Here is a 26955-nt window from a genome sequence, read left to right as displayed (position 1 = left end):
GTACTATGGACAACTTATTCTCTCTCCAAACTCACATAGCAAACTCGCTACAACTCAATCAAGATGTCGTCGCTATTGCGTTAGATATCGAGAGTGCTTACCCTACTACGAAAACCTCCACCGTCTTAAGAAATCTTAAGAAAATCGGTCTCTCTGGAAGAATTTTGGAGTTCCTGATCATATTTATTTCCTCCAGATCATTCTCAGTTAGTGCAAATGGCACAATGTCTAAACCATTTTATGTTGAGAACGGACTTGACCAAGGCTCTGTACTTAGTACAACCTTCTTCCTAGTTGCCATCAATGATATAGACAACTCAATTTCCCCTCCAGTCAAGCTCTTTATATTTGCTGATGACCTTTATCTTAACTGTCATGGAAAGAACACAAATACCACCAGTGCCCTCCTACAAAATGCTGTGAACAATCTCGAACTGTGGTCGAAATCTAGTGGATTTCAGTTCGCCGCCAACAAGTCTAAGGTCATAAAGTTCTCCAGAAGACGTAAGAGCTCGCAGCAACCCTCCATCTGTCTAAACGGTGTAGTTCTCCCCATAGTGAATGACTTAACTATCCTCGGACTGACTTTTGACTCCAAACTTACCTGGAAACGTCACATTCAAAAAATAAAAGGAAACTGTTTGAAGCAGATGAACATTCTCAAAACCCTAGCGCATTACCAATGGGGAGCCGATGAAAGAGTGCTTCTTGCTGTTTACAGAGCTCTGATTCGATCCAAACTGGACTACGGCAGCCTTGTATATATTACAGCATCAAAAAACTCACTCCGTTCCCTCTATGTCGTCCACAATACTGCTCTCAGATTATGCACTGGAGCGTTCCGATCCAGCCCAAATTTGAGTCTCTACTGTGAGTCACACGAACTTCCTCTCCAACTTCGTCGCCAAAAAATGCTTTTAACATATGCTGCCAGAGTGTCAGCCAACCCGAGAAATCCTGTTTACTCTCTCATTAACACACGAGACAGAGTGCCATCCAACTGCACACGCTGTCTTCCTCTCCCAAAAATGGTTGAAAATCTCTCCACTTCCATCTCTTTCTCTGCCACCATTCCCTACTCCATATCTAAGACTCCCCCTTGGTTAAAATCCCTCCCACTTGTTGACACATCACTAAGCCGACACAAAAAATATAGCGTCCCAAACGAACTCTATCGGAAGTCTTTTCAAGAGATACTAGAAAAGTATTCGTTCGATGAAACTCTATACACAGATGCTTCCAAAACTGAAAACGCAGTGGGCTGTGCAGTTACAAATCGAAACTCCATCCTCGGGAAATTCCGGATCTCGACCATATGTTGCATTCAAACAGGTGAACTCTTCAGCATTTTTCAAGCATTGAAACTTCCTCATCTCAATTCTAAAAAGGTAGCAATATGCACCGATTCACTAGCCTCGCTACACTTAATAGTAAATCCTTACTCCCAACATCCCATTGTTGAAAGAATTCATAATCAATGCCAGACACTCTCGCACCTCGGGACATCAATCGTACTAATTTGGGTTCCATCACATGTGGGGATTGAGGGCAACGAAACTGCCGACCGAGCTTGCAAAGAAGCTTCCATCTCCAATGTCCCAATAAGGCATATCCAACTTCCACAAGACATCGGAACCCACCTCAGAAGATCAGTCAACGAGCAATGGCAAGCACAGTGGAGCTGCTCTAGAGGAAAACTAAGAAATATACAGGATTCCGTATGGGACCCCATACAATTACCACCAATGAAAAGGAGGGACCAAACTATAATCAGACGGCTTCGGATTGGACACTGTAGAATTACTCACGGCTACCTTATGAGCAACCAAGAACCCCCAACGTGCCACCACTGTAGCAGCCCTCTCACAATCCCACACTTTCTGTTGGAGTGCTCGCACTATGAAAACGAAAGGAGATCCTACAAATTAGAGTCGAACCTAAAGGAAATTCTTCACAACTCCACAAACTTTGGAAATCTGATCAATTACCTCAAGGCAACACAACTGTACAGTCAGATTTGAAATTTTACATTGTTCACATATAGTTAAAAAATAGAATGTAACCGTGTCAATGACCTCCGAAGTCGAGACACTTAAACTAAATAAATAAATAAAATAAATACAATAGTGAATTGAAAGCTCACAAAAGTTCTTCGCTATGGACTACATAGATGGATCGGAGAGTACTAAAATAAGTGTTACCACCAGAATATTGGGCCAAGAAGTAGTTGATGCTAGCATCAAGAGTATTGCAGATCGAAAAGTGTGCTTCCACTTCGAGCTCGACTTCTCCAGGATTGCATTTTTAGGATAACAAAAAATGTGTTTTTAATATTCACTACCACACTAATGCTTAGAAAAGTTATTCATAATTTCGTTTTAAAGTCAAAGTTCAATTTTTCTTCCTTGAATAAAGTGTTATTTGCATTTAGTATATTTATTTGACAGAATGATAGTGACAGTTGAGTCCAATAATGTGGTGTCCAATAAAGTGGTGTCCAATAAAGTAGTCAATTATGGACACTAAACGAATTCATAAATAAAGTGTTTATGATTCAGTCGAACATAAAGTTCATTATCATATTATTATCAATGAACTTGAACTGAATTAGTTTTTGATTTTTTTTATTGGAAGAACAATCAGAGACACGAAGTATGTTATATATTTTGAATCAGAAAAAATAAGGGACTACAATATGTAAAAAAAACACAGAGTTTATATTCAAAAAAATTAAAGTTATCAGTACATCTCTGAAGTGGCGGACTGAAAAAAAATCATGTACCACGCCACTGCATTCTACATGAAAAAGTGTCTGTAGAATGTAACATTTGTTTTCCGAAATCACTGATACTTTACGAAATAGAGGCACCAGTACGAAGAGCCGAAAAATGAGTTTTCACTTATAACTTGAAAACAAAAGAAGATAGAGGGATAGAGATAGGATAGAGGGTTTTGTGTTTGGCCATTAACAATCTTTTGAAAATCGAGGTGGGAAACGGGCCATCCATTTTTCCCTAGCTCTTACGGTTACATAACTGTCATTCAAACCCATCGAATTTTGCCCACCCTGTACTCGGTCGGTGGACATGCATGCAAGATTAGTTCTATTGCAATAGAACTAATCTTTCAAGAAAATTCAATCCGAGATTACTCGATTCGGTATTAGTGAACAAGTCAGTGTACACAGCTTTCAGAATATTTTTCTACAAAGTAGTAAAAAGCGAAGGTATGAGATTTCCGAAATACTTTCTTCCCACTGTATATGGATGGTAAAGATACATTTTTTTTATCCCATTTTGACGTTAAAAGACGACAATATTTAACCCATGGTAACAAGGGTAAGTTGACGTTTATCTACTGAGTGAATTAAAATGTTTGTAATTGACTAGAGAAATGAAATATTGCCAGGGAGCAAGCGTACGTCTAAATGACTTACTCAATTGGTGATTTCCTGACGGTAGACGTCATCTACGCGAAAATGACGTCCTATAAACATCATTGAAGGTGACGTTATAAGGACGTTCTTCACGTGACGTCAATAATGACGTACTCAATTGATGATTTACTGACAGTGAACGTCATCGACGCAAAAATGACGTACTATGAACGTCATTTAAGTTATAACGACGTTCTTTACGTGACGTCAATAATGACGTACTCAATGGGTGATTTAATGACGGTGTATTATATATTTCCTCTAAAAAGTATTCATTATTCGAATTTTCATCAAAATGAATGGGCTCGTGGATTAAACTTTCTTTTCATGAATAAACATTCATTTAACTCACTTGTTGTATAAATAACTATAATGCCAGCCAATAATTGCGTATGACACAGAAAACAGCTTCATACTGTCGGAGAAAATGTTTTATTTATGCCACTACCCATTGAATGTTAGCAGAGGGAGGAATATACAGGTGGATTTATAGCGAAGCCTAATTTGATGTTCATGAAAAACTATGAATCACAGTTGTGCATTCATTCTTTTTTCACATATCAAAAGATAAAAAAATAGGAGCGCCATACAGAATAATTCGAAAGATCACAACTCCGTTTCCATGTATACTCCTCCAAACGAGTAATGCCGGGGTAAGAAATAATATAAATTGTTCAAAAGTGTAATCAAGTCATAAATATTTCTGTCGGGCGTCGGCATATTCAAAAGTGCCGTAATCAAGTCATAAATATTACTGTCGCGCATCGGCATGTGTGCTTACCCCTCTTTTCAGTAGTTTTTTGCGCTTCATAAAGCTCGTCGACAAACGAACCATCCTTTTTTACGTGCGTTTTTATTTTCAATCCACCAATCAGAATTTTGAACCCCAAGAAGAGAGAAAAATATATAAATACGAGACCTGAATCCTGAATATTTCCTCATTTCTATTCTATCGAAAAACAAACTACTCTTTGTAGTTCGAGTTTCAAGATATAAATCTATTTTTTTTATATATATTTTGAATTCTTCAAAAGAAATTTTGGTATTTTATTCATATTACTTGGACTCTTAAACGAATTAAAAGCGTATAGAGAAAAATTTTTCACACCATTGATAGAACTTTCAAAAACTGAAGCAGATAAAATTTGAATTGAAGACTTATCATTAAAATCTTTTTTCGGTTCATTTTCTGAGCAGCACCCCCCAGCAAACACTGAAATCCAGTCACTGTACAAAAACTGCACATCGTTGCTTCACTTGACTGCAATGACGGTAATGCAGTAACTGCACCAAAAAGGACCGTATATGTCCCGGTGGACTGTGCAGTTAATGTGCAGTACAAACTGCAGTTGATATACAGTCACAGCTGCACTTTAAAAACAGCGATGGTATTGCAATCACTGTACAGCAAGCTGCACTTCAAATGCAGCAGTTAGGTGCTAAAACGGTACAGCAATTTGTGCTTTGAATGCAGTACGCAATTTGCAAAAACTGCACAGCTAGCTACACTTCAAATGCAGCAGTTAACTGCAAAAACTGTACAACTGGCTGTATTTTATATGCAGTTTGGTCACTGTGCAAAAACTGTACAGCAAGCTGTATTTTATATACAGTAGTCACTGTGCTCAAACTGTACAGTAAGCTGCACTTTATGTGCAGTAGTCCCTGTGCAAAAACTGTACAGCAAGCTGTATTTTATATACAATAGTCACTGTGCTCAAACTGTACAGCAAGCTGCACTTTAAATGTAGCAGTCACTGTGTAAACACCAGTGTACAGCAAGCTGTACTTTAAATGCAACAATAGCTGTGCAAGAACTGTACGGCAAGCTGCACTTTGTGTGCAGCAGTCATTGTGCAGTTACCCAGTAACATCATGAATCCTAGCAGCTACCTACGACAATCGCCGAAGCAGCGTAGTTCGTGCCTGATATAAACGCCGGTTACGTCGCCGGTGGCGCCATCGTTTGGTATATGCTGCACCGCAATAGACGTATATGCTACCCTGTGATCGTAACCGTCGAGAGCAGTGATGCCATCGTTTGGCTACCTCTGGTACCACCATGGTGAGATGAAGTATTCTTCTACCATGGGTACAACTACGCCGCTACAATATACTCCATATTTTGGTAATGAAAGTAGTCTTCAATTATTGAATTAAATCTGTTTATGAAATGTCTCTTCAACCTTCATAACGCCCAACGACTAACGTTAAACGTTCCTACTTCCAACAGAGGACAGACGTTTCGGGCATAATCGTCAATAACGTACTCTACCGATCGTACCTTCCTACACTGGACGCATTGCAGCATTACAGAAACTGTTTATCAAATACTGCATTTTCAGACTTCAGAATTGAAAAATGGAGAATTATGATTGTTGAAACTTTGTAGTAACTCTATATCAAATACTCCATTTTTGAAATGAAGAATTGCAGATACAGAAACGGCACAGTCACTGCATATCAAAAACTGCATTGTAAAATGCAGAATTAGCAATACAGAAACTGTACAGTAACTAAATATAAAATACTGCATTTTTACATGCAGAATTATCAATACAGAAATTGTGCAGTTACTGTACATCAAAAACTGCATTTTGAAAATGCAGAATTATCAATACAGAAACTGTGCAGTTACTGTACATCAAAAACTGCATTTTGAAAATGCAGAATTATCAATACAGAAACTGAGAAGTCACTGTACATCAAAAACTGGGTTTTCAAAATGCCGAATTATCAATACAGAAACTGTGCAGTCACTGTACATCAAAAACTGCATTTTGAAAATGCAGAATTATCAATACAGAAACTGTGAAGTCACTGTACATCAAAAACTGGGTTTTGAAAATGCCGAATTATCAATACAGAAACTGTGCAGTCACTGTACATCAAAAACTGCATTTTGAAAATGCAGAATTATCAATACAGAAACTGTGCAGTTACTGTACATCAAAAACTGCGTTTTGACAATGCAGAATTATCGATACAGAAACTGTGCAGTCACTATACATCAAAAACTGCGTTTTGAAAATGCAGAATTATCAATACAAAAATTGTGCAGTTACTGCACATCAAAAACTGCATTTTGAAAATGCAGAATTATCAATACCGAAACTGTGCAGTTTCAGTACAGCAATCTCTGTGCTGCATTCTGGTGGCACTTCTAGTGCAGTATTTGTACAGTTGCTGTATATTGTGTTTGTTGGGCCCCAAATCGCAAAAACTTATTTTTGATGGTACAGATCGTTTGTCCAACGTGAGTCCACTTTTGTCCACCAAATGTTTTCATTTATCCACCCACAGAACCATAGAAATCAAACTTTGAAAATTTTTGAAAGTGTGAAGTTGGCACCCCCAAATAAAAATTTTTCAATCAAAATTTCAGTATCGTTTGTCCACCTTTTATTTTTATTTGTCCAGGCACCGTTTGAGAAATAAGGAAAAAGAAGTTGTTTCTGTGCATTTTCTGGAGTAGCACCCCCCCACAATGCAGAAACGTATTTTTAATGGTATAGATCGTTTGTACAACCTAAGTCCAGTTTTGTCCACCCAATTTTTCCATTTACCCATCCGCAGAACCATAGAAATCCATCTATGCAAATTTTGGAAAGTGTGAAGTTGGCACATACGATGGCCCCCAAATGAAAATTTTTAAACCAAAATTTCAGGATCGTTTGTCCATCGTATGTCCATGTTTGTCCATCGTATGTCCATGTTTGTCCACCTATTTTTTTTTTTTTTTCATTTATCCAGGCACTGTTTGAGAGATATTGAAAATAATTTTTTTCGGTGCATTTCCTCAATACTTCAGCCAAATTGCGAAAACGATGGTAAATATCGTTTTTTAAACGTTAGCCCACTTTTGTCCACCCGATTACTTCACCTGTCCACCTACAAAATCATGCACCTCTTATTGTAATAAATCTGAGAATTTGATCCATGTAGGTGCAACCGTTCTTTCTTGACGAATTTTTCACTGAACCCAGCTTTTTCAGGATTTTTCGAAGGTCAGGTTTCGAGTCGTTTATCTTTCGATAAAAGTAACCGTAGATGCAAGTGTGATACATATTCTGAAAGAGCAACTCTTCTAGTAATAAATCTGAAAATTTGATTAATCTCGGCGCAACCGTTGAGTCTTGACGATTCTTTAACTGAACCCATCTTTTTCAAGATTTTTTGAAGGTCAGTGTTGAGTAATTTATCCCTCAATAAAAGTTATCATGGATGGAAATGTAATACATATTCTGAAAGAGCAACTCGTCTAGTAATAAATCTGAGAATTTCATCCATATGGGTGCAACCGTTCCATCTTGAAGAATTTTTAACCGAACCCATCTTTTTCAGGATTTTTGGAAGGTCAGCTTTCGAGTCGTTCATCTCACAATAAAAGTAACCGTAGATGGAAATCTGATACATATTCTGAAAGAGCAACTGTTCTTATAATAAATCTGAGGATTTCATCCATCTAGGTGCAACCTTTCGGTCTTGATTAATTTCTGCTCAGAAAATGCACCGAAAAAACCTATTTTTCCATATCTCTCAAACGGTACCTAGACAAATGAAAAAAAAAGTTGGACAAACATGGACATATGATTGACAAACGATCCTGAAATTTTGGTTTGAAAATTTTCATTTGGGGGTGCCAAATTAACACTTTCCAAAATTTGAATAGATGGATTTCTATGGTTCTGTGGATGGACAAATGAAAAAATTTGGTGGACAAAAGTGGACTAAGGTTGTATAAACGATCTACACCATTAAAAATACGTTTCTGCAATTTGGGGGTGGTACTCAGAAAATGCACAGAAAAACTTCTTTTTTCATATCTCTCAAACGGTGCCGGGACAAATGAAAATAAAAGGTGGACCTACATGGACCTACGATGGATAAACGATCCTGAGATTTTGGTTCAAAAATTTTCATTTGGGGGTGCTAACTTCAAACTTTCAAAAATTTTCAAAGATTGATTTCTATGGTTCTGTGGGTCGACAAATGAAAAAATTTGGTGGACAAAAGTGGATTTACGTTGGACAAACGATATGTACCATCAAAAATAAGTTTTTGCGATATGGGGGTGCTGCTCATAAAATGAACCGAAAAAAGTTTTTTTCCGATATATCTAAAACGGTGCCTGGACAAATGAAAAAAACAGGTGGACAAACGTGGACCTATGATGGACAAACGACCCTGAAATTTTTGTTTCAAAATTCGCATTTGGGTGTGCCAGCTTCACATAGCTATAACCTTCCTGTCTCTAGTACTCAGTATTATATTTCTTTAAGACCAAAGCTTTCTTAGCATATTAATACAATGAAAAACTGAACGATACCTATATTGTCCAAATTATCCAAATTATTTCCTAATACTGTATTTCGTTTCTTAACATAATTTCTAAGAAAAAACTTTGTTACACTTTGGTTAAGTACACAAATGGCTTTCATATTTGGGAATGGGATCCTAAACTTGTCGAAATTATTCCATTATGTCTTTCATTCGAGACAATTTATTTCAAATGTTTGAAGACCAAATGAACATATTATGGCGATTGAATATAAATGCCCCCTACCTGTAACTTCTTTGTTCCACTAAGTAGAGAAAGTCTTTGATTTGAAATAAATTTTAAAAGCCCATTTTCATTCCTATCGGGGATTGCAGAAAGTTTGTGCGAGCCCTTTCAACCTTATTTTTTCGTTCTCCTGAAAATTTCGAATTAGTTTTTCAGAGATACCCTATAACTAGTCGAAATTGAATGGATTACTTTGGCAGATTTACCTACGGCCGTACGTATGGCATGCACCACTTGATTAAACGAAGTTTAAGCTCTAAAACTACGTTCAAGCATAGAATCTCTATGGAAACTAAAGGACGTTTAGTCTCGTACGGTGCATATGGCCATTAGTACGAGATCCCGCTGCACAATTACTACGTTCATGACGTACACGGATGTTTTTGATATCAAATTGAAGCTAATTTTTTTTCGAATAGGATGATGTATGGCAGCCTGTGAAAAAATGGCCGCAAGTTAAAATAGCGAGATATCTGAAATAAAGTGAAAGAGATGACGCGCAACGCCACTTGTTAGATGAGGATGGTGAATGCCAGCCGACTTAACATTCACAAAATTATAATTACGTAATGAATATTATGAAAAAAACTCAAAGTATTAAGAGATTTATTTTATAATAAAAAATAATTTATTCATCAAGTACAAATGTAGGATTAAATCTGAAGAATTTTTTTTCGTGTTTCTTCACTATCGTCGTCGCAATCAGAGCTTTTTTCATCAACTGAAAATGTGTTAGCTCAATTACATAATACATTTTCTACTTTTATCGGAGTTGAACTTCCCAGAAATGTATGCAAAACTAAACCGGAACATGTGTGAAAGATCCCATAATATCAGTAGATATAATTCGGAACATCGGGTAAGAACCCGATGGTGCGAAATGAGTCTAACTCTCTTACTTTATTTCGGATATCTCGCTATTTTAACAGATGGCAGACCTAACTTGCGGCTATTTTTCCACAGGCAGCCATACATCATCCTATTCGAAACAAAATTAGCTTTAATTTGATATCAAAAACATCCGTGTACGTCATGAACGTAGAAATACATCGAAATGTTACCTGCTTACACCTGGCTGCGAGGTAGTTGCGGTCGAGTGTGCAACGGCAGCTATGGATTTTAGTATTCTTTACATGCATTGTTATGATGTGGATGATATTTTATTTCAAAATGGAGTGAACGAAATTTCTCTTGGAATATTGATTAACATTAATTTAATTAAAATTACTTGCGGCAACTTTTGACCGGCTGAGGTGTTATCAGTGTATTCTCCTATCCATAAACGTATGTGAAAATGTGTGTTTGTCTCTGTACGTAATGAACGTAGTAATTCTGCAGTGGGATCTTAGACTACATTAATTAACTAATTCAATGTCAAATAAGACAATTCCTTTGCGTTAATGTTACGTTCACCCACAAGAATCTCAACATAATTATATAGTCTTAAAAACCTCATCCAAATGTAAATTAATTAATCATAAATCTTAATTAATTTGAATCTCAATGAAATATCTTTTTTCAGAGTGAAATTCTATTGACTGCATCCAATATTTTCACTGCAGCTTGTGCCATGTTCGTCTTTTTTCAGCTGTTCATCGTTTACTGGCATGGTCAAATATTAATCGAGGAGGTGAGTTCAAGAATAATGCAGTAATTTTCATCACTCTGTTCTGCTCAATAACGTTCATAGAAAAATTCGCAACACAGGGTGTCACACTTATAACATAATTTTCACTAACATGAGTTATTTAACCACGAAACGGTTTTCGTTATTACGTAGCATCTTCAGGTGGGTGACGGTGAAAATCATATTACTCTACTCAGTTTCTAGTTCAATTATGGATTTTAAGCCAAATAAATTCAGTGCGTGTTAAAAGAACGTACAGAGCTATCTTGAAGGAGCCTGAAAAACTTAAATGAGTAGGTAAATGATTTATTCAATTCACTCCACATCCGTGATCAGCTTATGTCTTCATTGATATTTTCAATTCTCATAAAGTTTAAACCAAACAAGGGATTCATATTTGGATACTATGATTCACTTCAATAGGTCAATCAATTCATCCTTGAACTTATTTAAAAATACAGATCGGTTTTTGAAGAATATGGGGTATGGGTCTTCTCCCGAGTTGAGATTAACACACTTCAGACTTCAGAAGACAGTTTGTGACTTTGATTGAACAATTAATAAAAAAGAGAAAAAAATTTCTAAGAGAAGGCGTAGATTTTATTTTCTCACACATCATTTTTCTGATATCCCAGATATCTCAGATATCAAAAGGATTAAGCTCTGTTGAAGACCTTTCCAGGCTTTCGGGCTCTTGCTGGTGGTCGGGTTCAGGCCGCTACTCGGCCCGAAAACATCTATTATGCAGAAAGAACAACCTCGAATCTACTTGTGTTCAATCTCATATTATACGTTCGGAGTTGATTCCTACATACTCTAATCCTTTGTCTAAATGATGCCTTCAATTCATAAGAGAGAAGATTATAAAACTTGGGACCATAGTACAAAAGGCTACTCTGTAAATGTTTTTTTATGGAATAATGGTATTATAAGATTCTCATTCATAACCTGTCTCGTTTGAACTGCATGCAGAACAAGATTTTTCTTCTTTTTTATCTGATTCAGTATGACACTTCATATATATATTGTTGTTTAATACTTAATTGCTGGGATTCTACATGCAGTCTGTCAGTTCCAAAACTTCTCCCAACATTCAAAATTTTATTATTATGGACTTATGTACTATGTCCAGTATTCTCATATTAGTTCCACCAGCACCACCCCACACCACAATACCATACCTCAACAATGATAATACCAAAGCTTCGTACACCTGGAAACATACCTTACGTGACAGAACATTAAGAATATAATAAAAAACATAATACAACTTTTTTATCCGTTTCAGCAGGTGAGCTGTATATTCACTCCATCTTAGATGTTGGTCTATAATGACCCCCAAATACTTTAATGACTCGGTTTTCTTAATGCCAGTACACTGACAGCACACCTGGTCACAGTTTTCCTCATGCAGAAATATCGTTTCAAATGCTGTTCGTTCAGTTATTTTAAGGCAAAAAGTGATAAATTCTGTTTTTTTGGTTTTCACACTTAACGAAGACGCAGACAGCAGCGCAAAAACTCTTTCCAAGCCCATCACAGCACCGTCATAAACCTCATCCCATGTGTTCCCTTAAAAAGTGTACGTTCTCGACCTATAAGAGTACGTTTGTCTACCACCGAGTATGTTTTTACTATTATGCGTAAGTTCAAGAACATAAAGATTAAAGAGGAGTTCTCGCATTTGTCGGTTTCTCCGGACAGAACACCTAATCAGATATCTGTTTTTAAAAGTGTCAGGTTGGAACTAGATCGCCGCCTGTCCGAGGGTGAGTCGAACTTGAGAATAAGGTATATAGGTGGTGTGCCAACAGCCGTCAGTTCTGCGTCGGAAAACTGAGTCCCACCAACTGGTCTATCCCAGCTAAAATGGCCTCTAGGTGTGTTCAAAATCAATCACAGTTTATATCATTGTTTTATCAAAATACTAGAGGACTCAATACCAAACTACCGCTGTTTTTCAAATCGTTGTGTGAGTTTTCATATGACGTAATAAGTGTGAGTGAGACTTGGCTCAGTGAGTCTGTTCTTGATGGTGAAATTTGTCCACCAGGCTATAGCATTATTCGGGGTGATAGACAATTTTATAATGTTAATAGATCTCGTGGTGGTGGCGTCTTACTTGCGTCTTCTTACAGCATATATTTTGAATAACTCGAAAATAAGTTCCTCAGGGACCTTGTTCCACTTGTGGATATCGTGTTGTGCCGGGGTACTGTTCCCTCTCCGTTCATTATTTGTGTGATCTATGTGCCGCCTGACATATCTGCCTTTCAACTCGAAACTTTTGCATCAGCCATGGAACACGTGTGGTACATATATTCAAGAAGGGAGACAAATCGCAGGTTGATAATTACAGACCAATTTCGATTCTGTCTAATTTTGCTGAGGTTTACGAGGAAATATTACATAAACATATTTATTTTAACGTCATCTCATATATTTCTAATCGGCAGCATGGATTTATAAAAGGAAGATCTACTGTGACAAACTTGGCGACGATTTCACAGTTCACAGGTTGATGTGGTATATACTGATTAATCGCGAGCTTTTGATTCGGTTGATCATGATATTATTCTGAGAAAACTATCATCCTTTGGTCTCAGTCCTGCATATGTGAGACTCTTGAAGTCATATTTGAAGGGAAGAGTAAATTATGTATTTTACAACGGTTTCAGATCATTTGAGTACATTCAACAACAACAACAACATTCTCCCATGTGGCGTGCCGCAGGGGTCCAATTTGGGGCAACTGTTGTTTATAATCTATATAAACGATCTTCTTACCCCCCTAAGATGTCCAGTGTTAGCGTTTGCTTATGACTTCAAGATCTACCTGAGGATACTTAATGCTTTAGACTCATAACTGTTCAGACATGCTTAGAATATATTCACGAGTGGTGTTTGCGTAACAAGCTGATACTGAACATGGAGAAGTGTTTTAAGGTCACATTCACGAAGAAATCACAACCAGTTGCCTTCAACTATCATATAGATGACACGTTCATAAATGTAAGGGATCAAGTTCATGATCTAGGAGTCTTGTTTGAAACCACATTCAGTTTCGTTCCGCACATTGAGGAAATATGTGCTAAGGCTAGCAGAACATTGGGATTTGTACTCAGATCCACTTCGGAGTTTGAAGATCTATCGATTCTCAGAAGCCTTCACTTCACATACGTGGTCAGTAAACTAGCGTATGCTAACTTGATCTGTTTTCCCATCTACAACAGTCATCTTGTACCAATGGAGCGCATACATAGGAAGTTTTTCAAATATGTAACATTCAGGCGTACTGGTAGGTTTCCTGAGCGTGGAGCGGATTTATCAGAATAGACGCCCCCTATTTAGTATCTGAAGTAACGTTCAACGTACCAAGATTGGTGACAAGATCTTCAATTGTGTTTCATTTGCCTACTCGTACAAATATGCCGAAGTGCTGACAGACTAGAGGTGAATGTGTTCGGTTAGGTTGAGTGTTTGAATTTGTGTTGATTTGAGAGTTGACATTTTATTTCGTTATATTTCGGTTTCGGGTTTTTTCTGAGCGTGGGTTGCATATTGTTTTTGCCTTTTATTCTTATGCTTATATTTCTATAAAGTGATTGGCCGAACTGTAACACGTTATATGTAATACTTTACCCTATAATTGGGATTTTCCTGTTGGGTGAAATAAAGATTTATTATGACTTTAGCCTTGCGGCTTTCACACTCCTCCCCTGAGGAAAATTCACTCATCCCAGATATCTCAGATATCAAAGGGATTAAGCTCTGTTTGAGCCCTTTCCAGGTTTTCGGGCTCGTGGTGGTGGTCGGGTTCGGGTCGCTCCTCGCCTCCCTGCTGTAGGTTGGATTTCTGCTCCACCCGCACTTCCTGTCGGAGCAGACGGTGTTCCTCTGCATTCCCCATGTACTTGCGTACAGTTCTCGCCGTTCCGAGCAGTAGAGTCATTCGGGGTAACTGAGCGCAGTGGGTAAGTGTGCGCAGTGCGTATATCTCGACTTTGCAATGTATGAAAGAGGGGTTCATTTGGGTGAAGCAAGGGCGCAGAATCCCCAAATTAGTTTTTCATAGGAGTGCGACGTGCGACGTTTCGTTAACTTTTTATTTGCAATCAATCAAATTCACTAGTTTTCTTGTTAAATTTAAGCATCTCTGCAAATTCTGCCAGGTCCAAGTTCCGAGTCCGACAGTGTTCAACAATATTTTATTCGATCATGGGCATATTGATCTGAATATATAATAAAAAATTTTAGGTTCTCTTAGATGCTTAACTCTATAAGAAATTTTGGCTTACTGGGGAAAGTGCGCGCGTGTAAGTGTGGGATAGATACATTATATGGGCATTAGTTCAGTGGCACGAACAATAATGCAGTGCTTATAAAAAGGCGCTTTTGTATTGACAATAAACAGCATTTCTCCAATATTGTAACATTTTGATGTCATTATTTTGTAATTTGTTTTGATTGTGTGGTTCACTAGGCACTGCGTTCACTTACCCCGTGAGGGTGCGCGTACTTACCCGCAATACGGGGCATGTGAACGCACTCCGACTTTCACCATTAAATTTCTTTTTGCGGAAAGAAAACGTTTTTGTTTGTTGGCTTTTTGATGTTTTTTTATAGATTAGAAAATTCTCTAACTTATGAATATGTTTTAATTTTCCTAGCCTCATCATTTGGAACAAGGTATAGCTTGAGAGGCAAAAGTGCGCACAGTTGCCCCGAATGACTCTACCGCCTTCTGCATGACTCTATAGATATTTTCGTCTAACTGAAGTTTCCTCAAGTTCTCTAGTAGTTTCTTCGGTATCAGGCCTGTGGATGATATGACAATAGGGATGGTCATGACATCTTTCAGCTTCCACTGTCTCCTGGTTTGCTCCTCGAGATCTCTGTACTTTGAAATTTTTTCAGTGTGCCTATCTAGAAGATTGTTATTATTTGGAATCGCCACATCGATGAATAGTGCTCTGTCCTCATCCTTATTGAGCAATATGAGGTCTGGTCTATTGTGGGTTATTTTTCGGTCTGTGAGAACCGTGCGATCCCAGTATAGCCTGTGATGTTCATTTTCCAATACAGCATCCGGATGGTAATTGTAATAAGGAACCTTTTTCCAACTTAGAAGTTGGTTTTTTAGTGCCAATTCTTGGTGAAGAATCTTGGCAACGGCATCATGTCTATTTTTGTACTCCGCGCCCGCGAACTTCTGACATCCTCCGGTGATGTGCTGGATAGTTTCATGTGTCGCACAGCCATAACGACAGCTATCATCCGCCACTGAGGCATCCTTGGCGATATATTTCATGTAGTTCCTTGTTGGAATCACCTGATCCTGGATGGCGAGCATGAAGCCCCCTGTCTCAGGAAACAACCTTCCGGAAGTCAACCAGTAGTTCGACGCAGATATGTCGACGTAATCATGGTTGACCTCGTTCTGGTGCCTCCCATGCAAAGGTTTGCCAATCAGTTTCTGCATTTTACTTTCTGCAGAGTGTTCGACGGTTTCCAAGTTGTCCTGCTATAGCTTTAACGGTGTAGAAGTATCAGCAACACAAACTACTTGATGGAGTTCTGATGAAGTGGCCTTGCTCAGAAAATATTTTCGAAGTTCTTCAATTTCCTGGGTCATACGGTTGGACAAATCAACAATTCCTCTACCCCCAAGATGTCGTGGCAGCTCTGTCCGTTCTATTGAGCTTTTGGGGTGATGTTTATCGTGTTTATTGTGTATATTATTATTATTATTATTATTACCTAAGTAACAAGAGTTGAGGTTTGGAAAACGTATAAACTCAAACAGAAAAATGCGTATATAAGTTGGTACGCAATCAAACTAATGAGTAAGTATTCTTGAATCTTGAAAATAAGTGAAATCAGTTTCTTGAGATTCGTTTCTGCTGTTAATAACTCATTTATAAATGTACCGGCGAATGGGGAAATGTAATTGGAAAAGCCGATAAGTTCCTAAGCACACAGTGAATTGGGGTGAAAATTTGGAGGATCTTAATAATAAGCTGTGTTCAACTTGTTGTTAGTCTGTTACGAAAAATGCCTTACCGAAGTCAATATGAGCCATTTATCAGGCAGTTTCCAAAGTTTAATCAGAATGTGATATTATGCTGTAGAATTTCACAAGTGAGAGAATACATCAGACTATAAAAAAACACAAGATGCACTCAGGACTATTCGATCATATTAGCGAAAATTTCGGGAAAACAACAGTTCTCAACAGTTCTATCAGACATTCATATTGAATACTGCTCAATCCAATCTTCATTTCCGAGAACAAACATTGGAATATTTGTTTGAAAAAATCAACACGGTAGAAAGTCAACAAAAAATCCTAGACTAGCTCGTTGAGATATTTCAATAATTTCCCACCTAGTAGAAGGGACGAACCAAATTCAAGTTCAAGGATGAAATTTTCGAGATATACTGTTAGATTTGTAACGATATAATGTAGATCAATTCTTCAATTGGAGATTTTATATCTTCAAATTTATTGAATTTATTGTTTTTTTCGTTGAACGCAATCATACATGGGGATATTTTAAACTAATTTATTCTTATTCAATCCTATTCATAATTGAAGCGAACTTTTTCCACTCATTTAAGCCAGAAGCTCTGAAACCACCAAACCACCCTATACTTTTGTGCGAATATTCTCATGAAACTTCAATTCATTCAGTATGCACAAAAATTTTTCAAATGCAAATATCCATATACATATTTACCTATCTGTTATTTTTCAGAGCGGATCAATCTCTACCTCCATATATGAGAGTAATTGGTACGAAGCTGACAATAAAACAAGAAAATTACTGATTCTGATGATGAAACGATCTCAGAAACCATTGGGTGTTACAGTAGGTCCATTTTTCTTCGTTGATATGGAGCTTTTCTTGAAGGTTCGTATGAATGAAAAATAAACAACATTGAGGATGATAGCCGTGATTGATTTCTAATACGTATATTATATTATTTCTGTCACGTTTTTCAACTGTTTTTTACTCATGATCATAAAAAGGTCAATCCATTCCTTGATTATTGAAAACTTCAAACTATGCAATAATACAGAATTGTTTTTGAATACCCTGAATAATAAGAGCATCAATATCTGGAATTTTATATTTTTATATAATTCACCCGATTTATGGTACAATTTTCAAATTTCCAGGAAAATAAGGAGAATTTTAGGCACTCTTTCTCATTTTCGTTCTCTTCTGGATATGCAAATTATGTGGACAATGCGGACTCACTTTCATTAATCAATGATACATCTTTTGATTCCCGAGATATTTGTCTATTTGTGATATTTGCAATGTATTCATCCAAGGTTCGTTATCGAAGTAGCCATATGAGTAGTTGTGAATTCGAGCGCTCCATGTTATTTCGTGAATTAACGACGGAATATATCTTAAATATCAGTGGAAACTATAAGAGAGGAAATCCAAGTGGAGAATTGAAATATTGACTGAGTGATTCCCAAAGAGATTGCATTTTTTTTGCGTCAATTCACGGTTATTTGGGTGGAATTTATCATTCATCCTGAGATATCCCGCTTATCACACAACATCTTGTGGGTATCACAAGCAAGAAGTATAAAGCGTAACATACACGTCAAGATATCGAAAAGGAAGGATGGCAGTAAATGATGAACTGGGGAGATTTTTAAAAACTGAATTTGCCAGACAAACTAACACAATCAAGGAGGAACTTGAAAAGTTAAGAGAAGATCTCACCTCTGGGGAAGTCGACTTTCTTCGGGAAAGAGGTGAGGTTTGGACATGTCCGGCCTGCTTGTCTAGGGAGCGCAGACTGAGGAGTAATTCTGCTGGAACCCATCCAGTCTCCTCTCCGACCAATCCTGAATCGTTATCTTTGTCTTCGGCCACGGATAGTTCTCCACTCACCTTAGAACATTTCCATCAGATGATGAGCCGTATTGGTGAGGTTGCTGCTAGCGTACATCGCATGGAGGGGCGTCAGAATGAGATCCTCACGCAGCTTGCCTCTTGCTCAAAATCTATTAATGAACATACAGAATTGCTTTCGAATCATCAACAGTGTCTTTCAGCTCTTCGGTCCGATGTCTCGGCTCTGCAGGAGTCTCAGGGTGGGCTGCGGGGGGATCTCCAATCTACATCTGAGAGGATACTTTCTCTGGAGTCCCGGTTGAGTCTTGCCCCATCTGCTGCTGCATCTGTGGATGTTCCTGAGATTGTCGATCGCATAGAAAAATCGCACAACATTTTGCTGCTCAATCTAACAGAGAGCACGGAGGATGAGAGAAACGTTAAAGCCGTTATAGATCACGTACATCCGGCTGCTAGTGAATTCATGACACAGTTCAAACGTATACCAGGCAAGATTTCTGATAAACCAAGGTGGTTGAAGGTTTCTTTCTCCAATAGTGAGACTGTCAGGAGGATTCTCCGTAATAAAAAATCCCTGCATGGCAGCGCGCAGTTTCGTGAGGTGATTGTTCGGAGTGACATGACGAGGAAGCAGTTGGATGAACTGGATGAGGTCCGAAAAGATCTGAGGAGCAGAAGTGAGCAGGGGGAGGAGCATTTGACTATAAGATATCTTAAAGGAAAGCCGACTATAGTCACGGATGAAAAATCCAAGAAATTATCTTCTTCAAAAAACCGCCCACGCTAACCACTTGGCCTGTAATCTACACCAATGCTCAATCTTTGCTGTCCAAGTTTAGTGAACTTCTGTCCATTGTTCACACCCACAAACCCTCGATTTTATTGATAACGGAGACTTGGCTACATTCCTCAGTTACCGATTCTATTTGTCACATTCCTGGTTACACCATTTTTCGTCAGGATAGTGTTCGTACAGTTGGATATGGCGGAGTATGTGTCTATCTGAACAACTCTATTGTCAACGCATTCAAAATTTCCACTTTCCATAAAGACTGGTCAGGTGTTGACAATCTCTTCATTGACATCTCCAATTCCAACATTTCCTTTACGCTGGCATGCATTTATAGGCCTAGACCAAGTACGAGTGACATGGCACTCGTTGAGTTTCTGAGAGAAATTTCTATCTCACGTCGTAATATTTTGATAGCTGGTGACTTCAACTGCCCTGATATTGGGTGGCCAATGACCACGCTCCCACCTTCTGGTTCACCGTCTTTTCCTTTTGCTGAATTACTGTTGAATTCAGGACTTCAACAAGTGATTTTTCAACCAACTAGATATAGACAGGGTCAAGTACCTTCTACTTTAGATCTTTTCATTACTTCTGATCCTGATCTTTTATCTGATATACAATACCTGCCTCCTCTCGGTAAATCTGACCATGTTCTGCTGATGACGCAATTGCAATTTTATAACGACATACTTCCAAGCTTGCAGGACAAAAAATACAAGAAAATAAACTACGAACAGGTTTCTGCAGATCTACTAAATGTAGATTGGTCTGATACTTTTCAGGATTGCAGTGGTGTGGATGATATGTGGACCCAGTTTCTGAGAATCGTGGATAGTGTGGTTGCTAATAATACAAACTGGATCACTTCCGAGCATAACCCATTGAAGCCTTGGATCAGCGGGGATATTGTTAGGGCCTTAAAGATCAAACGGGGTCTATGGCAACGTTTTATTCGAGGTGGCAGCATAGCAGATTATCAGAATCATCGACGTTACTCCAATTACGTATCTTCTTTAATTTCATCCTCCAAAAAACAGTTCGAGCATAACCTTGCTAAACCCAGCAATAGAAAAAGATTTTTCAAGTATGTGCGTAGCAGTCTCAATGGCAAGATCTCTATCCCGGTAGTTCGTGATGGCTCCGGCAATCTTTGTTCAAGTACACTCGAGTCTGCTAATGTTCTTGCTGATTCATTTGTTTCCCACTTCTCTCTCTCGATTACTTCCAGCATACCTCCAGTTAACTCCCCTCGCTGTCCTTTCGACTTGGACGATGTAATCTTTTCTGAAGAACTTGTGGAAAGTCATTTATCGGATCTGGATGTTTCCTCTGCTCCAGGTGCCGATGGGATCACACCGCTTTTACTTTCTCGTTGTTCCAAGAGTTTCGCAAAGCCTCTATGCCTTCTTTTCGAGCGATCTTTCCAAACTTCTACATTACCATCTGATTGGCGATCAGCAATTGTAACTCCGATTCACAAGGGTGGAGATAAGACCTTGCCCACCAATTATCGGCCCATAAGTTTGGTCTCAACAGTCGCCAAGGTATTCGAGCGTATATTGGCAGATCAAATTTTGGAGTTTGCTGATTCTAACCACTTAATCCCAAAAGAACAACACGGTTTCGTTCCAGGTCGATCAACCCTCACTAATCTCCTTTCTGCAGTAAACGATTGGAGTGGAGCGCTCGACAAGGGAATTCCAATAGATGTCATATATCTAGACTTTTCGAAAGCTTTCGACCGTGTACCTCACAAACAATTGCTCAAAAAATTAGAACACCTTGGAATACGTGGCCGCTTGTTACTCTGGATAAAATCTTTTTTAAGTCAAAGGACTTTTAAGGTTAGGGTTGGCAGAGATTTCTCATCGACGGCGGCGGATGTGCTAAGTGGTGTGCCGCAGGGATCGGTTCTTGGACCTATCCTTTTTCTACTCTATACGGCCGACTTTCCTGGTTTTATTGGATCCAAGTGCCTGTTGTATGCCGATGACACTAAAATATACGGAGTACCGTCATTAAATATCAATCAGCTGCAGCTCGATCTCGATGCTATCGTTCAGTGGACGAGGGACTGGTTGTTGCCACTCAACATTGACAAGTGTTCTGTCTTGCACATGGGAAGGGGAAACCCTCATATACCGTACACACTTGCTGGAAGGACTCTCAACGTAGTTGAGATGCAGAGAGACTTAGGGCTGATTGTCACTCCAAATCTGGACTGGTCACACCATATCTCATCTGTCTGTGCTAAAGCTAAAAGAATAACTTACATGCTTCAAAGATCTTTCAGTTCCTGCAGCATCCAGACAATGAAATTGTTATACGAAAGCTACGTGAGACCAGTTCTAGAATACGCCGGTCCTGCTTGGTGGGTGACTCTTCAGAGTGATAGCAGTCTACTTGAGTCGGTCCAGAGGTGGTGCACTAGGATTCCTTTTTCTGCCCACAGTCGACCGGACTATGCTGCCAGGCTGCGAATTTTTGGCTTGGGATCGTTTGAGGATCGTCGTGCGAGAGGCGACTTGATAGTGACTTACCGTGCCATTAATAATAAATTCGGAGTCGATCTGCGTCATCTGTACAGGTTCAATAGAGGTAATCTACGAGGACATCCTCATAAGCTGGCCAAGGAACCTTTTAGGACTACTGTACGTCAAAACTTTCTGTCGAACAGGGTCTTCGATCAGTGGAATGGTTTGCCCAGATCGGTGGTTGAGTCCAGCAGTGTAAACAACTTCAAAAACCGCTACGATCGTTGGAAGCTTTGTGGGAGTAATTTGTGAAGTGTTCTTTTTTTTATGTCTTTATTGGTGGAATATTACTTTTTTTTTTAATTTTTGTAAGCTAGTGAGTTTATAGGTTTTTACCTCTACTCTTCAACAATAAATAATAATAATAATAATAATAAGAGATAAAGCAGGTGAGGGTTGACACGGATGAAAGATTGAAAAACTGTGAAGTGAGACTCTCCAGAGTAGAAAGAGAAATATTGGAGATAAAGAGAAGGTCGTTGAAGAATAATATTATAATCTCTGGTTTGGAACCTAATGGTTCTAGTTTGGTAAATTACGTTGTCTCCAAACTGAATGCCCTTTTAATCATCAATCTGCTAGAAACAGAAGTGAATAATATATACAGATTGGGAAAAACTAAACCAGTCATAAAAATCGAATTTATATCTTTTCTGGCCAAGTCTAAAGTTATAGAGAACCGACATAAATTGAAGGGATCCCGTGTTTACATAAACGAAGACCTTTGTGAAGAGGATCGTAACGATCTCAAAATACTGCGCCAACAAATGAACGTGGCAAGAGCGAACAATCAAAGGGCATACATTTGGCGGAGGTTCCGGATTGTGGATGGCGAGAAATTTTCTGTGGAGCAACTGAAGGATCAAACTGGATTGGGACCACAGGCTCATCTTGAAGAAGGTCCATCAAACATACCAACCGATTTAGTAAGCAGCGCACCTAATAGCCCGGCCCCCATAACCCGTTTTACACAGATGTTAACTGAACACGAACACTTGACATTGGAAGAGGGCTCAAAGATTAGCAAGGAGATTTCAACGATCAACCAGGTGCTGGAAAGAACCAAGGACTGGGAAATAAAGAGCCGAACGAGATCACAGTCTTCGGGGAGTGGTAGTGCCAAGAAAGAACAAAAACTGGTAACAGCAGAAACAAAGCAGTCTTCGGGGAGTGGTAGTGCCAAGAAAGAGCAAAAAACTAGTAACAGCGGAAGAAAAGGAAAGAAGGGAGGCTAGAAAACCGAGGTAAACTCCATTTGTTTCATCGATTTTAGGTTTAATTGTATATAATGGATCAATTCTTGAGGGATTTTGAAGGGGAAACATATAAGGCAGAATATATAGATTATGTTGGGGACCTAGAGGCTTATAACATGTAATCAAAATTCAAAATCATTCACAATAATATAAGAAGTATCGACAAGAATTTTGACGAGGTCAAACTAGTGTTGAGAACATATGCAGATGAATTTCATGTAATTGTTTTAACAGAAATTTTCATGGTAGGAAACGTGGATCTTTATAAAATCGAAGGATACACATGTATGTACAGTTATGGAGCTTGTAACAAAAATGATGGGGTTGTGGTGTATGTCCGGAACGATTTGATGTTCAACGGAAATGTAATAAGTATTGGAGAAATTAAAGCGGTGGAATTAGACCTTGTATTTGAAAATAAAAAACTTAAAATAACAGGAATCTATCGTTCACCAAAAGGATGTCCAAAAAAGTTTAATAGAGATTTGTCGGACTACATTGAAACAACAGGTAATAAGAGTATGTGGGATTATCATTTAGTTGTAGGAGATATTAACATTGATCTTTTAACGAACAATGAAATAGTTGATGAATACATGAATGTTTTTAGTTTTTTTGGATACAAATCATATATAAATGATATAACTAGGCCTTCTAGTGGTAGTTGCCTAGACCATATATTTCTGGGATGTCGACAATCTGTTGTAGACCAGAGTAGATCGTTCATTGTTCGTACGGGAATCACTGATCACTATACAATTAGTTTATGCCTCAACCTGAAAGAAAAAACTCCCGAAAGAGTAATTAGATACAAAACTTATATTAATTATCAGCAATTAAGAAATGATTTAAAGGGAATTGATTGGCACGTTTTGATGAAGAATAAAGATGTAGACTCATTCGCAGAATTGTTTATTGATCTTATAAGGCATTACACACAGAAACATACAACAAAAATTAGGCTGAGCCATAGGAAATCTGGGAAAAGCGACTGGATCACTCAAGGATTACTTAAAGCCATAAACAGGAAAAACAATTTATACAAGGAAATGGTGGAACATGATTTTAATATCGAGTTGAAACAACAATATACAAGATACAGAAATATTTTACACAAGTTGATCAGGAACGCTAAAAGAGATTACATGAACACCTTTGTCGCGAAATACACTTCAACAACAAAATCCCTTTGGTCTTACGTGGATAACCTCTGCGGCAGATCCAAACCTGAAACAGAAATAAAATCTATTATTAATAATGAAGGACAGGAAGTAACAAACACGGAACAAATTGTAGAGGAGTTCGGCAAATATTACAACGAAGTAGGTAAAAAGCTAGCAGATAAGATACCATATACTTCAGAGAAGAAAGAGTGTGAAATTCTTTGTAATGAAACATTTTTTCTATTCCCGACAACTCCAAAGGAAGTGAAGGAGGTGATAGAATCACTAAAAAACGGAGGATCTCCTGGAGTTGATGGAATTAGACCAGAACTTCTGAAAAACATCCAAGAAGAAATAGTAGAACCCCTTGTGTTAATGACGAATATGTGTTTTGAAACAGCTAAAATTCCCAGAATTTTCAAAGTGGGGGTCATCAAACCAATTTTCAAATCAGGAGAAAAGGACAAGATGACAAATTATAGACCGATATGCCTTATATCGAATGTAGCTAAAATTCTAGAGAAATTATTGAAGGTGAGAATTGTCAAGTTCCTAGAAAAAAATGAGGTTCTTTCTGAACACCAGTACGGGTTCAGAGAAGGTAAATCAACCGAGGATGCAATTAGGAGAATGATGGGAAAGATTTATGGTTGACTAGATAGTGGGAAAACAGGTCTGTGTGTCTTTGTAGACCTTGAAAAGGCCTTCGACACTGTTTCACACAAAAAACTTTTAGATAAACTCTACCGAAATGGCTTTCGGGGTAAATCATATGAATTATTGAAAAACTATTTAACTGATAGGGTCCAATTTGTAAAAATAAATGATTCTTCTAGTAAGCTGAGAAATATCGAATGTGGAGTACCCCAAGGAACAGTGTTGGGACCAATCTTGTTCTTAGTTTATATGAATAGTTTATTACTAATGGAGAAGAAAGGCGAGATCATTAGTTTTGCGGATGACACTGACATATTGTACGAGGGAAATTCATGGCAAGAATTAAAATCCGAGACTGAAAAAGACCTTTCCAAAATAAAACAATGGTTTGAGATGAATAAATTAACAATGAACGTAAAAAAAAACAAAGTACTTACCATTTACTTCCTATGAGTCAGGTCTCCCGAACTTGGGTCCTCTGAAAGTCAACGACTTCACACCAATACCCGAAACTGACTCCATCAAGTATCTCGGCATTACAATCGATAGACACCTGAAATGGAACATACATATAGACAATTTGGTGAGACAACTCAGATGCCTTCTATCAAATTTAGATACCTTAAAAAGTATCTGGACATAGAAAAGCTTATGCAGATATATAATGCTCTATGCCAATCGCTAATAAAGTATGGAATTATTGCCTGGGGCGGAGCATACGAATGCCACATGAAAAGAGTAGAAGTGATCCAGAAATGGTTGCTCCGTGTAATCCATGGAAAGCCCCATTTGTTTCCATCGGACGTATTATACGTCTTATCACGGGCAATGAATCCTCACCAGTTGTTTGTATCCCAGATATTAACGGCCATCTGTTCAAGGAAAATTCACCTCACTTTAAGACAAACCGAAAGTAGGTATGAAACTAGGGGTAAGATAATCCACGTGATTCCTAGAGCTGAAAAGCGAATTGGACAAAGATGCTTCACATACCTAGCTCCACGCATATATTGCATGATCCCGAAGAACCTGAAAGACATAAGACCAGTTCAGAAACAAATAAATATGATGAAAGGATGGATTTCTGAAAAAGGAAGAAAATATTTCAGATCGATGATTAATTTATAATAATAAATCAACCTTCATACTCAGGAATTCCTGCCTACCTCGGATTGGACTCTGGTTGATGCATTGGTAATACTATACTACACTTCTAGTTCGTCGATTTCTTCGTTGGTTCGGTTTTGATTCGGAATAAGATTTTATTTTAAATGTGGCTACTGTAATAATGTTTATATGTTAAGTAATTGTATATCGCGTACAGGCTTCAGCCTCTGCGATTCATGTTTATGTCACAATAAACTATTCTATCTATCTATCTAAGGGCGGATTTAGGGGGGGGGGGGCACGGGGCCACGGGGGGCCAGACGGGAAGAAAAGAGTAGGGTTAAGGAAATAAACTTGAAGTTCATTTCTCACAGTTACCGTTGATTTTTTTGCTCGTCTGCCCGTTGTAGTCCGGGAGGCAGGGGCTTTTTTTTAAGGAATTTCATTCCGGCTGAATGAAATACTGTCTGTTGTAGTCACATTGCAAATGACGAAACTGACCGTCCGCTGGTCAAGTAGCGATGGGTGCGGGCGTGGGAGGCGACGGAACTAGGGAAAAAAAGGGAAATTTCAAGTGATTTTATCCCGGCTGAAATTTTTTATATATAATATTCATCTTAATAAGAAACATAATAGTGAAGTCAGCCGATCGGCGGATGGTGGTAAATACGTCAATCGAGCGCGTGAACTTGGGAAAAGAATTTGAAAATCAAGTACCTAATTTCATCCCGAAAGAAAACACCTGCATATGATTTCCTTCATATATGAAAATATAAAAATGACCGTCAGCTGCGTGTCTAGCGGGGGAAAGACCGTCAGTCAGACCATTGAAAATTCCGCGCGCCGTATAAATGCATGAGCGCGCTCATACATTTTTGCTCTGACTGACGGTCTTTCCCCCGCTAGACACGCAGCTGCAGTCATTTTTATATT

The 26955-nt window shown here is 38.3% G+C and overlaps 1 protein-coding gene and 1 long non-coding RNA gene across 2 annotated transcripts in view; one reads left to right on the top strand and one right to left on the bottom strand.

The window, feature by feature from the left end:
- Positions 1 to 26955, top strand: part of LOC123317146 (odorant receptor 30a-like) — a 73802-nt gene that overhangs the window by 27626 nt on the left and 19221 nt on the right. The window contains exons 2-3 of the mRNA XM_044903537.1: positions 10525 to 10632; positions 17388 to 17543. Of these exons, the coding sequence (XP_044759472.1) occupies positions 10525 to 10632; positions 17388 to 17543 (264 nt within the window). The remainder of the gene's footprint in view (positions 1 to 10524; positions 10633 to 17387; positions 17544 to 26955) is intronic.
- LOC123317147 lies at positions 23394 to 25786 on the bottom strand. The gene is made up of 3 exons (XR_006538141.1): positions 25537 to 25786; positions 25353 to 25468; positions 23394 to 24322 (listed from the first exon to the last, which is right to left on the bottom strand). It is a non-coding gene; the product is annotated as an uncharacterized LOC123317147 (long non-coding RNA).

This window comes from Coccinella septempunctata, chromosome 7 (genome assembly GCF_907165205.1).
Source record: "Coccinella septempunctata chromosome 7, icCocSept1.1, whole genome shotgun sequence".
In the NCBI taxonomy this organism is placed as follows: domain Eukaryota; kingdom Metazoa; phylum Arthropoda; class Insecta; order Coleoptera; family Coccinellidae; genus Coccinella; species Coccinella septempunctata.
The sequence above is the reverse complement of the archived record's forward strand: the minus strand, read 5'-3'. Positions and strand labels throughout refer to the sequence as shown.